Raw genomic sequence first — 14980 nt, forward strand, 5'->3', positions numbered from 1 at the left:
TTGTCAACGCGTCAGCTTACCACATGTTCTCGGCCCTGCTTTACGTGTCATGCGATATAGTCCATAGAAAGCACAACAAGGGTTGCTTTTATTTTGGGTGGGTACCAGTTGGATTCAATGTTGGGTTCCTGCACAGGGCGTGCTACACAACAACTCAACTAGCAGAATAAGTACATTCAAGCTGGGGTTGTTCTACATAGTTCCACCATCGTGTTGGTGGAGGGGGTAAGTGGGAAACTCACCCTAAAAACATGGGATGGCTTAATTACGGTGGACTTTATGGTGTCTGGTATTTGCTAACAAAATGGGCTAAACTCATTCCTTTCCATAAGATGAAAAATCTGTATAGTAATAAATTGCATGATCAACAACCAATCACAGGGTTGGAGAGGAGGACTTCCTTAACTGGCCTGGGCAGATCCTAGGCCTTACTGCGAAGGCTGCAGGTCACAAGCACAGTACATGCCTAGAAATGTACGCATAGCTCTAACGGTGAATGTACACTTTTGTATGCAAGAGTTGCACATTCACAAATGTATCATGTCCACATTCTGCTTAACATTAAGAAAGTTGTTCATATTTGCATGCGTGGATGTATGCAGTTGAAAATACTCGTGCAATTATGACCAGCAAAAAGTGTCATATCGGTTTCTAATAAGGAAAGCAATCTATATATAGTGACTGAGACGCCCAGAGCAGTGCAGAAGGGCTTCCCTAAATTTAGAAAACAGCACTATTCCACGAACGTATCTTAAAACAGTAATAATACTAGAAGTTCTGTTTCAGTTCCATGCTTCATATGCTTTAAAACGTTTCATATTTCTGTAAAACAAGAACAATTAAAGCAACGACTGCTGAATCTTGCCACATCTGCAAAAACTTTGTAAGAGATCTTCTGGCAGGTAGAAATGCCATACATGGTACTCCGAACTTTCTTCACAATTAGGCAAAATCCGATTTTTGAAGTAGGCTTCCTTCCTACGACACATAGCAAAAACCTATCTGACTTTCTGCAAAACAGCAGTAGGACTGCCAAAGTGTTACATTCTTTAGCACAAAGGGCATGAGGTTTTTGCAACCAAAAGTACTTCGAGAAACTATCGAATTACTTGTAAATTGGCTTGCTGAATCTTGTACAACATGTACCTTGTCTATTCAAGTTTTCTTTTAAGCTGGCCGCACAGATATGATCTTTGAATGCCAATGTACTGCAGTTAAAAGGCTTTCGATAAACATTATCAGGTAATTTCTCACAGGTGGGACACATTTAGTGTTTCTCACCTCCAATCTCGACGGGGATATTGACAAGCTGTCAATAAAAGACCAAACCGCGTGACAAAATCAGCACTCAAAGAAGACAGCCCGGATCTCATTACTGGATTGCTAAAGCCGAATCCAGATAGGGCACATCTGTTCTTCCATCCACTCACCTTGCTCTTTTGTAAGAGGTTTTTTCGCTTCATTAGTCTTTTCTTTAACTTCCAGGACCTCATGTTCATTCCTTCTCCTCTCCTCAGCTGCCTGGGCTCACCTTGTTGTGCGGGCGCCTTTGTTAAAGCCCCAGTCCGGCGCGCGGGCAGGGCCTACCTGGGAACCAGACAACCACAGCGGCGGGAACACCCGTCTGCACTAATGAGGTCTGAACAAGTTACGAGCTGCAATATGTGCATTTCACTGGGCGTCACCTCGATTCAGAACCGGCCTGTTTGTTTAATGTGGAGGCTGAGGCAGCGAGGGCAGGTGAACGCGCGTGCCTGGCCCAGTGAGTAACACTCTGCCAGGTACACACTTCTCACATACAGTTTTAGTTTCACTTCAACCTCAGAAAAATACTTCTACAACTATGTATAAACACAATCATACATCATGTGAACATATACCACATACATATTTTACACAGTTTGCTGCCATTGACCCCACGCTAACTTGTCACATGCTGCTTTCATGTTAAAATGTAAATATTGGCTTGCTTATACATTTTCAAAACAGAAATAACCAGGGTCATATTATCAAGGGATTTATCACCGCTTTTTTGGCTTTAAAAGCCAAGAAAGCGGAGATAAAATGATCTCCCTATCAGCAACAGGGTGCTAACACGCAAATTCGCATGTTAGCACCCTTTTTCTCTACGCTTCCCCTTGCATCTCCAATGAGATGCAAAGGGGGCATTCCAGAGAAAAATAATAGGAGAAATGTTGTTAAGCGACATTTCTCCTATTATCAAGGATTTCGCTAACCCTGTTAGTGATAAAAAAAGCAGCGCTAACCGCGGTTAGCGCTGTTTTTTTAACATCTGGTATTTTCCTGACTTAACCATGATATCCTACCATGATATCCTATGGAAGGTGGATATCATGGCTAAGTTTGTGAGCCCCTATCATCAAGCTAACGCCAAACTTCGAGAGATTATCGTTGGTTTTCCAGCGATAATCTCTCATTTGGCAGTTAGCGCAAGGATTTTTATCACTTCTGAGATAAACCTTGCTAATAGCAAGTTATTTCTGCGATAATTTCCGGCGATGCTTAGCGTTAAAAAATTTGTTGCTAAGCCTCGTTAGTGATAAATATCGCTACAGGTCTCTTAAAAATTGGAAAAATCAATACAACTCAGACCATTTGAGCTTAACAAATTTGGCGTGGTCGGCCCAATAGAAGTAGGTATCATCCCACCCCTTCAAGAGAAAGCCAGGGCCCAGCTCACACCTGAAAAACATTACACCTATTTCAGAAACTGCAGTACAGGAAGTGGACTCGGTCTTCAAATCGACACAGCAAAAATGGCAAACAGGCTAAATTTGCAATATTTCAATTTTAGAATATTCACACAGTAAGCATCATGAATAATCAAGATTTCTAGCTTGTGCATTTCAGTTCTCGGGTTGTTTGGAGAACTAGGGTAATACTTCAATACTATCTCAACAAAACAGCCACAAATGCTAAATTCCACCATTTATATCAGACCTGCTGAATACAGGTTTTAAAAACACTCTATGACTAAACTTAAAAAAAAAGGGGGGGGCATCAAAGAAGCTTTTCCACTGCCTGGTATAAGCTTCTTATACACGTTCTCGTGTAGGTTTTTTTGCCATGCTCCAGTTTTCATTCAGACTAGACCTGGAAGCAACCCTTTAATTATTCCATTCGCAAAACAGACTGTGGTTGGAATGAAAATTACTTTCCCAACTCAAGCAAAGTCGTCTAATGAGTTCTTAGAGGCCACAAAGTCAAAATTACTCTCCCTGTTTAAACACACTTGCATTTTGTAAGGTGCTTAATCAGGGAAAATTTACCACAAAAATCAGTGCTGAATTCGTAAAAAACGTATGTGCCAGGGTCCACGTCAGGAGCCTACTGCAGCTTGCACCACACATTGCCTTTGCTAGCACTACAAATTAGTGTACCAACACAACTACTAATCATCACACTCCTACAAGTGTGACAATCCAAACTATTTCAGGCCCCAAAAGCTAGAAGAATAGGTTGGACGGCAAGTAAGAGCCATTAAAAAAAAAGATATATTAAATTAGTAAACAACTATTGTTGTGCTCATCTCTAAATCAGACAAACAGCGCCACCATGTGGCAGACTGTCAAAAGGTGCCAGTGTTGACAATTAAGTACCGGTGCCGAGCACCGGAAACCACTGGCTCAAATTAAGCACTACCACAGGTCTCATGATTCCAACAAGAAACAGCCCTGTATTTCCTGGGGAGGACTTTCCTGCCCTGGTGGTAAACACATGAGCTAGAATATTTAGAGATCAAGAGGACCTTGAGACATCTTTGTGAAATGGAATCAACATTCAAGACTACATGCTTGACACTAGACAAGCCTCAATGTCCTTTTGTGGTATCTTGGGGAACACAGAATACATTTCAAAATTATGCGCTACACAGAATTGTCAAATAGATACCCAGAAAAGAATCCAACCAGTGGAAAAGTCATTCATGAAAGCCTGTTATTTTATTTATTCTTTATTCCTCTTATCACCCAAGCGCCCAGATGACCCATTTCTAGGCCACGTTGAGCCTGTACAAAACACTGTTAATATGACATTTCTTATCAAATATTTTATGAGAAACAGCGTAATTCTTGCCGCTCATCCCTTGGATCTCTGTCCTTTTACATAAAGTTTGTGAAGGTCCCAAAAAGTAAGCAATCTACTTCTTTCTAGTTCTTCAGTACAATACTCTTTCAGAGAAGACATCCAGCTTTTCTGTGTCTTGCACACTAAGATTAGAGCCATCACAGAAGAGCTTCTGCTTCTTAAGGGTTATGATTGAACTCCCTCCAAAAAGAAGTATTATAGAAATGACTGAACCACAGACATATAATCAACTGGTCTGAAGACACGCGTAGGCAGTTATCCATAGGGCTCCGGCACTATGGCCACTCTCATCCTTTGAATTTATGTAGAATTAATATTTGAACCTCCTTTTGCCTCATTTTCAGCTGTCATTACAGCTGAGCACCATTCATCATCACAAACAGCGCCTGGATACCCTTGCGGGTGATTAGCTGCACTTTATAAATCCGGATTGATTGATTGAAAAGAGTCCTCCTTCTGCATTGCACCTCCACTTTAAGGTGAATCGAGCCAAACCACCCCTTTAATTTAGGATTCTGTGACACAGACCACACAGATGTTTCTTTCACCATTTTAAACTATTTTAACTCACAGATTGGGGACAGAAGAAAGGTGTTTGTCATTTAACACAGGTACTGCAATCGTCGCTCCAAAGTTTTACAATAAATCTATTGTATGCCCATCCAGGGTAAAGCCATATGCATTCTTGATTAAGTAGCATATCTTGATGATCGTGGTACTCAGACAAATAGATCAAAAAAGAACATTAAAGATTCACATATGGCCAGCTGCTCAGTTCTACCCATGGCAACTGGTCCCTTGTCCATGCTAATCTCCAATGAGAAAAAATGATGCACAACGTAGTCGCCCACAATCGGTTGTCAGCTCTAAGAAGCCAAATGTTTGACAGACCAGCCTTACAAAAAGGCACTAGCGTAATATAACACATACAAGTGGCACAAATGTGCACACACTATACAAATGCCACACTCGCATGATGTTATGTGGAAATAGAAAATGCTTTCATAGATAATGCAATTTGCACCACTGTGTACTTCTTTTGATCAAACTTCGCTCCTTGCCCTTGCGGGAGCGCGACCGCACCAACAGCGTCAACACGGCCTTCACCCCCCACGCACAACGCCACCACCCACATCGTGTTTAACTGGGCTCTGGTGAGAGGCCCCTCCTTCCCTTCAAACTTTGTTTTAGACTTTGCTACCTCCCGTTCTGCCTTGGCGCCTGTGGTCTTTCTTCCTTGACCCCCTGGTCTCCGGATTGGAATCCTCCGCCCCAGCTCCTCATGAACGATGAGGCTGCGGACTGCCTTTCTCCCCCTGGACTTGCTGCCTATGTCAGCCCTCTTCCTGGACTTTCGGACTTGGACCTTTGTGCTCCCCACCATTTTCTTTTTATGACTCGCTTCTTCTTCTACCTTTCTCCTCCGCCATTTTAGCAATCTCTGACCTCCCCCTCTGTCCTTTTGACCTTTCTATTGTCTCTCCTGTTGCCTCTGACACACTCCTCACTGTCTTACTCATTGCTATCTGCTTCCCTCTCTCGTTTGTCTCACTTTCCTGCCCTTCTCTGTCCCTCCCCACTTAATGGAACTCTTCTTTTCTGTATATAGAGATAACTCTAATCACTAGTATATGCAGTAGATCTTTGTACTCTACTATTCCTATGTGACTCTTAGAGTATATCCATTCATATCCATTCCCTATGTATATAGACATAACTATAATCACCAGTCTCTTCTTTGTGTGACTTTACATCTTGTACATTTGCAATTTTTTTTCTGTGTGTATCGTTTATGTAACGCATGTAATCCTAAGTCCTTATGTTTTGCAACTGGTTCTTATGTACAGCGCTCTGACACCTTCGGGTAAAGTTTGCGCTATATAAAAATCGCATTAAATAAAAAAAAAATTAAAAAAATAATAAAAAAAATTGTCAAAATGCAGATGTTCTCAACTGGAAACAGACGTAGCTCATGGGCACCAGTGACGTCACAAGGAGCCAGGAGTACAAAGACTTTCCTAGACCCCAGTGTTTAAAAGGTCAGTTCCAGCTGTGGAGCCTCAGGTACATGGTCAGCCTGGCGGAGAGTTTTTCCTGTTCACCATATCCCTGCGCCTTTCTAGCTTACTGCCTTTGCACACTGTGGGACTCTTACGCATAAGATTGGCTACTCTACCTTTCACTTAGTTACCAGGCTTACAAAAACTAAAATGAAGACTACACCTGGCACCAGGCCGCTGGCAACTCAGGTCATATTTTCCACTCACCGTATCACAAGTGGATTATAGCCTATGGATCGTGTAATATGGCGGATGATGGATTATCCCACCCGTCAAATTCTAAATAAGGCCCTGATAGTGACGATAATTTTAGTCAAAGAAAGTTATTAACACTTCTGCTTCCATGATGCTCACTGTAGAGCTTGCTTGCAGGGAGCAGGAGTCTCCCTGGGACAGTAGCGGCTGGTCTGCGGGCTGAGTAACCAGGCAGGGAGGAGATGGGGGTTGACGACAGACGGCAGGGAGGTAAGGGTATGAACAACAAATAAAACAAGCATTGGAAATGCAATAGGTCTCGCAATAGAATAGTTAGACATTTTTCTTTTTGCAAATGGAAGAGTGGCGTTGCGTGGATGAGTAGCGTTGCGTGGATGAGTGGCATTGCGTGGATGAGTGGCGTGCGTGAGTGGCGTTGCGTGTGTGAGTGGCGTTGCGTGTGTGAGTGGCGTTGCGTGTGTGAGTGGCGTTGCGTGTGTGAGTGGCGTTGCGTGGATGAGTGGCGTTGCGTGGATGAGTGGTGTTGGAATGCAATAAGTATCGCATTAGAAAAGTTGTAGTTATTGGTCTTGTAAATGACATAATTTTTTTTTTTTTTGCGATGTTAAAATTGCTATATTGATGGCTTTGTCATTTACAATGCCAATAGTTATAACTTTTGCAAATGTGACACCTATAGCATTTGGAATGCAACATGTTTAGTATTTACGTGACTTATATGGCAGCTCTGGTCGTTATGCTACATCTCTAGATAGTTTTATCTTCCGCAAATGTGACACCTATTGTAACACAATATGTGTTGTGAGGGTGAGTGAGGGTGAGGGGATGAGGGTGAGGTGTTGAGGGTGAGGGGTTGAGGGTGAGTGAGGGTGAGTGAGTGTGAGGGGTTGTGGGTGAGTGAGGGTGAGGATGAGTGAGGGTGAGGGTGAGGGTGAGGGGTTGAGGGTGAGTGAGGGTGAGGGTGAGTGAGGGTGAGGCTGAGGGGTTGAGGGTAAGTGAGGGTGAGTGAAGGTGAGGCTGAGGGGTTGAGGGTAAGTGAGGGTGAGTGAGAGTGAGTGAGGGGTTGAGGGTGAACGGTTGAGGGTGGGTGAGGGTGAGGTGTTGAGGGTGAGTGAGGGTGAGGGGTTGAGAGTGAGTGAGGGTGAGGCGTTGAGAGTGAGTGAGGGTGAGTGAGGGTGAGTGTGGGTGAGGGTGAGTGAGGGTGAGTGAGGGTGAGTGAGGGTGAGTGAGGGTGAGTGAGGGTGAGTGAGGGTGAGTGAGGGTGAGTGAGGGTGAGTGAGGGTGAGGCTGAGTGAGGGTGAGTGAGGGGTTGAGGGTGAGTGAGGGTGAGGGGTTGAGGGTGAGTGAGGATGAGGGGTTGAGGGTGAGTGAGGGTGAGGGGTTGAGGCTGAGTGAGGGTGAGGGTGATTGAGGGTAAGGGGTTGAGGCTGATTGAGGGTGAGGGTGAGGGGTTGAGGGTGAGTGAGGGTGAGGTGTTGAGGGTGAGTGAGGGTGAGTGTGGGTGAGTGAGGGTGAGGGTGAGTGAGGGTGAGTGAGGGTGAGTGAGTGTGAGTGAGGGTGGGGGTGAGTGAGGGTGGAGTGAGTGAGGGTGAGTGAGTGTGAGTGAGGGTGAGTGAGGGTGAGTGAGGGTGAGGGTGAGTGAGGGTGAGGTGTTGAGGGTGAGTGAGGGTGAGGAGTTGAGGGTGAGTGAGGGTGAGGGTGAGTGAGTGTGAGGGGTTGAGGGTGAGTGAGGGTGAGGGTGAGTGAGGGTGAGGGGTTGAGGGTGAGTGAGGGTGAGTGAGGGTGAGGCTGAAGGGTTGAGGGTAAGTGAGGGTGAGTGAGGGTGAGGCAGAGGGGTTGAGGGTAAGTGAGGGTGAGTGAGAGTGAGGGTGAGTGAGGGGTTGAGGGTGAACGGTTGAGGGTGAGCGAGGGTGAGGGTGAGGTGTTGAGGGTGAGTGAGGGTGAGGGGTTGAGAGTGAGTGAGGGTGAGGCGTTGAGGGTGAGTGAGGGTGAGTGTGGGTGAGGGTGAGTGAGGGTGAGTGAGGGTGAGTGAGGGTGAGGGTGAGTGATTGCGAGTAGCAAAAAAATCGTATGGAGCCTGGGGCGTAGCGCAGGCTCCTGCAGGGGGAGGCTGGGACAGGCTGGGGTACCCCTTGAACTCAATTTCTACGACTATCCCCGAGTTGTGAGAAACTGGTGAGGGGGGGGGATTCGGAAGGACGGGGTGACATCATGTAGATTTACACCATGGCATCGTGCTCCACAGCAAGCGAACGTCTCCCACAAACGGCAACATAGCGCGGCACAAAAACTCGGACTCTTTCCCCTGAGGGAAACGCGCACAGGCCTGCAGAACGGCTTATATCCACCCTGTCAGAAATGGCACCTCAGCATGTGCCTTCCCTCGTCACTGAACAGGGCATATTGAACAGGGTCGAGGGCTGGAGGGCTGGCAGCTTGTCCTGTTCTCTTCCGTGAATGTCTAGCTGATTTGTCTTGCCAATAAAATATTATTTAACCGGGAGATGGAAACGTGCAGAGAAATGGATAGAGAGTGAGCGGAGACAAATGGAGGCGGGGGCTGGGGAGAGCGAGGGTAGGGAAACAGACAATAGGAAAAAGTAGAAAGAGGAAACATGCAGCAATGGAGAGAACACATCAGAAGAGCAGCTGTAAAATGGGATTGCGAGAGGGAAAATGAAAGGACATGTGGGACAGAGGAGAAGAGCACGAGGTGACCCAACAGGAGTAGATGGGTACTGGGGAGACATGACAGAAGTTAGAGATTAAATAGGTGCGACGGGGGTAAGAGGGCTGAGATATAGGGGTGCTTAGAGCGACGGAGATGCAGGGAAGGAGAGTGACGGTCACAGAAGGGGAGAGGTGTATAGAGATGGCGGGAGGCGGACAAGGAAAATGGTTAGAGAAGGAAAGATGAAGGAAGCACGAGGGAGAAAAGGAAGACGTAAGAGGGTGAAAATGCGTAGAAAACAGAAAAGATTAATAGGTGGGGGAGAGGGCTAGCGAGGGGAGAGCAACAGAATAGACGATCGTGATTAGAGGGTGAAAGGAAGAGAGATGAGAGATCGTGGGACGGAGGTGAAGAGAGATATTCGTATAACGTGTAAGAGGAGATAGCTGGAGTGATAGATGAGTTGAGATGAGGATGAGGGACATCGAGAGGTAGGCGATTAAATGGAAACGTATTGAAAGGAGATGGGCAGTTGGAGGAAATTAACAAACAAGACGGAGGGCATTGCTGTGGGGAGGGGGTGGAGGAGAAATGCACACGGCGGGCAGGGGAGGGGGCGGAGCGGGGAGAGCGGCATGTGGGTGTGAAAGCCGGGGCCTTTGAAGTGAAGCTAAGCTTCACTTCAAAAGGTGTCGGGAGGAATGCGGCTGAGGGAACAGACGGCGATTGCGGCTGAGGGAACTGATGTGCACGCGCTTTTAAGCTCAATGCACATGCGCATTGAGCTTAAAAGTCACGGGCACTGCAAGGAATCGCCACGATTCCTTGCTTCTTAGTTAAAGGTTGTTTAAGCCGCAATAGGCTCGCAAGCTCGATGCGCATGCGCATCGACAGGCGAGACCTAAAAAGAGGGAAAAAAAGAACTTGTCTGCTGCCCGACAGTCTTCTGCTCCATGTCCTCACCAGCACAGGCTCCCAGTGTCCCCTGCAGCCAATCCTGCCACTGCTCTCATGCTTGAAAGCAGCATCTGGATTGGTTTGAGTGCCATGAATTTGCACTCCCAGGGACAATGGGAGCCTGTGCTTGCTGTCATCAACCCAGCAATGCAGCTGGGGTTGGAAACAGCTTAGTGTGCATATGGGTTTGGCCAGTCATACGGCCTGCCAAACTCACATGCACACTTAGTGCAGTGCCCTCACGTGGCTGCAATACCTCAGCGAAGGCCCCACCCCCAAAACTCTCTGGCTCTTAATAGAATTTGAAAAACAAAACGATAATAAACCTGGTTCATTATCGTTTTATACAAGTTTTGAGGCTGGCGTGAGGAGGGGGGGGGGGGGGGGGCGTGGTGTGATGCTCCCCGCCGTAGCATAGCCACCGCTGCCATGAGTGCCTGCGAAAAAAAACACTTTGGTATCGCTGTTGATGAAATCTGCAAAGCCTGTTTTATAGTTTCACAGTTCTTGCATTTGCACTTAACCCACAAACTAATAGGAGCTTTTAAACAAGTGTGGCGGTGTCAAAACAAGCGTCGACTTTTTCAATGTTGGGCTTAACAATGCAATTTCAGGATAAACTCTTCGGAAAAAGGATCATAAGGTGTATTCTTTTGGAGTATGGGTTTTTTCAAATAAAAAAAAAATATAGGAAAGGATTTAAAGTCACGTTAAATTTACATAACTATTTTGCATGGATCAAATTCGAGCAACTTCCCTGAAAGATAGAGCTCCACAGAAACTTCCAAAGTGTTACTTATGGTGTTTGGCAAAATAAGCACGAGTTAAAATATGTGCAGAGCTGTGTGGGCACAGAGGGAATTTCCTACATCAGCTATGTTCAATGTAAAGAAAGCAGGCGATTATATATTGAGCACAAAAGCTCAGCTTGTGCTCTGTATTTATAGAGCGGTAACCCTGGGCCTTCGGATAGTTGAGGTCTGAATATGAGAACCATATTGGGGTCGCATGTGGGCTGCAGCTTGCTGCTCCTGCATCTTTGGAAACTAAGGAAGGCACAGGAGTTAATCTATTAGCATGATGTGGCAATACTTAAAAGAAGGAAGGGTTTACAGAAAACAGTTGCTCATGATGGAGGAAGGCGGGCCTTCACAGTTCCGAAGAACCATTTTTTTTATCCGGCATGCAGTCCGCCATTGTTTTTTTTGTTGTTATTGCCTGGGCAGTGGAGGCTGTCAAGAAGTGGGCTATCCAATGGAGTAAGTGGGAGAGCTCGCAAGGCGGGAATACAACCGAAAGGTGAATGGGGTCGATCGAAGACCCCAGACCTCTGAGGCTCAGTGCTCCCTGAGGTCCCTTGACCAGTTCCGGGTGTCACTCACATTGCTGCCAAAGGGACGCAAATTTGAGATCAAACAGGGATACAGCAGATCACCAAGCACCCAGCAAGCAGTCATTCAGGATATTAAACTTTGGGCGAGAATATGTATCTTTGTGGTATATTTGTAGTGTGAACCTAGTGAAAGGCGGCACAAAGTGGTGCAGGGCGAATGAGAACCATCTCACAAGGGATCGCTCTCGGTTATCAAGAAATTGTTGAAGCATGGTAAGGGATGAAAAGTGTGATGAATAACACGAGTAATCTCCCTGGGTGCAGTTAGGGTTACATTAGTGTGTATTTGCTAATATTATATTTTCATTTGCAAACCTTGTTATTCAACAACTTAAGTAAAGGTAAATTTTGCTTTTTGTTAACTTAAGTAGGTGGTCGCTTATGGGAGACATCAATAAACCAACATTCATGAATGCAAAACAGATATTAGGCTAAGTGCTAGTAGTGACCAAAAAAAAGTCGGTGACTATTCTAAATTCAGGGGATCAGGAGGTGGCACTCACAAGCACCTAAGCAGTTTATTTCTTGAAATTATTGATTACAGTGTATTCACCAATTGGGAGTGCGACGGTTCTTCATTTTATCTTCAAAGTTCCTTTTGTGTCACTTTCAGTGAAGTAGTCAGGTGGGTTAAAGGGCACCTGGTGTCACTCTGCAGCCTATGTGATCTGAGTGCCACTATACCCGATTACAGGCAAAGATAGCATTGTTCAGCGTTGCATAAATGGATTTAATGTAGTTCCAACATATCGATTGAGTGGACTCTAGGACAATAAATGCAGGTATGTACAACCATGACAATTAGAAGTAACATGACGCCCTGGTGAAGAGCCATTTATTTTTAGCCCTGCTGCAGGAACGTATTGTAGGTTTGGTCTATATCGCGAAAGGGAAAACAAGCAGCTTGTCATTACTCATGCGGCATTGCTTGCCAGCTCGCGTTTTGATCTTCCTTGGCTTCCGTTGAGCTCAGGGCAAGGGAGTGGGCATGCTTAATGCCAGCGGTCCCTGTTATGCAACAAGAGACCACAGAGCCGTAGAGACATGTGGCATAGACCGGAGGAGTGATGGACATGGTCTACGGGGCACTGTCGTGGAGTTTAGCTAATAGATAATGTTTTTAAAGTTGAAGGAACTCATTTCACAGAAAACACAATATGAATGTATATTGCATAGTGAATGCCGACAAGAGAGGCATAACATTGCACAGGGTTTCCCTTTAACAAACGAGTATTAGTAACAATAACACAGCTTTTATTATTAGGGTGTGCCTGAGACCTAGGTTACCATTTGTGTTTCTTTCTACAGTTATGTGTGTTGTGTGACCGTCGAGAAAAGTTCAGCTTGTTATTTAAGGATACCCCGGCAACAATATCATAATCTTAATAACGGGACACAATAATGTTGTTAGCTCAGTGCTACACTAACACACCTGTTATTACAGCACACTGATTCCAGGATTCAATACTTCACTTCAGTGATCCCTGTGTCAAACACCATGCTAAGATGGCTGCTGTCTAGTGTTCACGTACAGGGAAGTCAGTGTGACGAGCCACAGCCTGCACACCTGAAAGTGGGTAACCTCAATGTTTTTTAGGTCGAGCCTGGGGATCGCTTGTGCTGCTCTGAGAGCCATGCTGTATTGGTATGTACTTGAAGCCCCGCCCAAATTGTCATTGTTCTTCGTAAATGGTGGCTTCCGATTCGTTATTAGGCGTGTTAGTCCCTCCTTAGTACCGCCTTGTCTTCATTTGTAACCTCCCATGAGGACTGACCCTTTCAGTTCGGTTGTTACACAATACTCTTCTTTAGTCTGTAAGCACTATTTTCTTTAATGAGTTTCACTTACTGCAAGAGAAGGGGGGGGGTCAAGCATTTGGAATGCAATAGGTCTCGCATTTGAGAGAGTTTCAGCTATTTGCATTGGAAATGTCCTATTACGTATGGTAATCTTCATTACTCCGGGTCCCGTAGTCCTCGACACCTTCATACTTACAAGTGGAGATGATCATCTCCCGACAGAAAAAAAACCAAGAGGAATGCTGGGATACTAATACTGCCCCTCCCCCGGGAGTACATAAGCAGTACTTACCCAGCAGCCCTCCTGTACTAACAAGCCCAGACAGGAAGGCCAGCCGCCCGGGAGGGAGGGAGGGGCGTATGAAGGTGTCGAGGACTACGGGACCCGGAGTAATGAAGATTACCATACGTAATAGGACATTACCCCCAGGTCCCTCCGTCCTCGACACCTTCATACTTACAAGCGGAGAATACCAAAGCAGAAAACCCGGCCTTCCGCACGCACAAGCACACCCAGGAAACCACAACAAAAGTAGCCACCCAAGGGAGCACCGAGAAGGCGGAAAGGAAGACCGCAGGAAACAGCCGGCCCTCAACCCAGAACAGGACAGCAGGGACAAGGACCGGAGAGAAAGAAAAAAGGCCAGGGCTCTAAAGAAAGGAGGCCGCCAACCCGAGAAACCGGCAACCGGAACCCAGACCAGGACACCAAGACCAGCCAAAACAACCCACAGTAGAAGACCGCCAAGGCCAGAACCAGCAGGAAGGCACACAGGGCCATGCAGACCCACCAGGGAGACGAGACAACCCGGAAGAAAGCCAAAGAAAGAAACGGCCAACAGACCGCAGGCACAAGCACCCAGCCCAAAAAGGAAGGAGAAGCACAGGCCAGAATCACGGCCAAACTCCCAAAAAGAAAGGACTAGAGGCCAAGAGACCCGAGGAGGAAACCCGGCCGAGGAGGCCCAGGAAGCAACAAGCACCCAGGAGCCGAACAGGATCGAGAACCCGACCCAAAAGACAGGGACTGGGAGAACCCCAGAACCCAGCCGAAAGCCCACCAAACAAGGAGAGGCCAACAAGACCGGAAACCAGCAACAAAGAAAACTCAACCAGGATGGGAACAGAGAAACCGACCACAAGTCCAGAAAACCCCAACCCCAAAGGGAGGGAACACAAGGCAGGAGGGGAGCACAGAGCAATCGGGAAACCCCAGCAGCCGCCCAACGAGGCACAGAGGGCAGCACAAAGAAGGAGCCCAAACGACACAGGACCGCCCGGGAACCCCACGCCCAGACCAGGCAAGCAGCAAGGGCAGGAGCAGCGGGAAAAATAAAACCAAGGGAGCACAGCACCCAGACCAAAACCACAAGGCCCCAACCCAGCAACGCGGGAGAGGTGCCAAGCAAACCGCAAAAAAGAGGCCAACAAACTCCAACAGAACCGGGAAGCCAGGACCAGAGCCAAGCAACCCGACCACGCAGGAGGAACAGCAGGCCAAGCAAACCCAGGAGGAGAGCAGAGGACCAGGCAGCAGGAAACCACAGGCACGAGCACCCCAGAACAGCATCCCAACCAGAGAGGGAGGGGCACCCAAACAGACCCACACCGGGAACAAAGCCCGGGAAGCAAGGGAGGAAGGAGCGAGCCAGGACCACAGAACCAGGAAGAACCCGGAAAAGGGCAGCAACAAACCCCCAGTGCAGGCCAAATAGGGACCGCACAGTCCGAAAACCCAGGAGGCACAGTCCGAGGCCACACACAACCAGCAAGAAG

At 46.8% G+C, this 14980-nt stretch overlaps 1 protein-coding gene across 4 annotated transcripts in view; it reads right to left on the minus strand.

The window, feature by feature from the left end:
• Positions 1 to 14980, minus strand: part of SH3PXD2A (SH3 and PX domains 2A) — an 868884-nt gene that overhangs the window by 734921 nt on the left and 118983 nt on the right. The window contains exon 1 of one of the 4 annotated variants that reach the window (XM_078643705.1): positions 1431 to 1636. The exons of the other annotated variants lie outside the window; for them this stretch is intronic. Coding sequence (XP_078499831.1) covers positions 1431 to 1499 — 69 coding nt within the window. The 5' untranslated portion in view covers positions 1500 to 1636. Of the gene's footprint in view, positions 1 to 1430; positions 1637 to 14980 lie in introns of those variants that run through there. 4 annotated transcript variants of the gene reach the window in all.

Source organism: Lissotriton helveticus, chromosome 5_1, assembly GCF_964261635.1.
Source record: "Lissotriton helveticus chromosome 5_1, aLisHel1.1, whole genome shotgun sequence".
In the NCBI taxonomy this organism is placed as follows: Eukaryota; Metazoa; Chordata; class Amphibia; order Caudata; family Salamandridae; genus Lissotriton; species Lissotriton helveticus.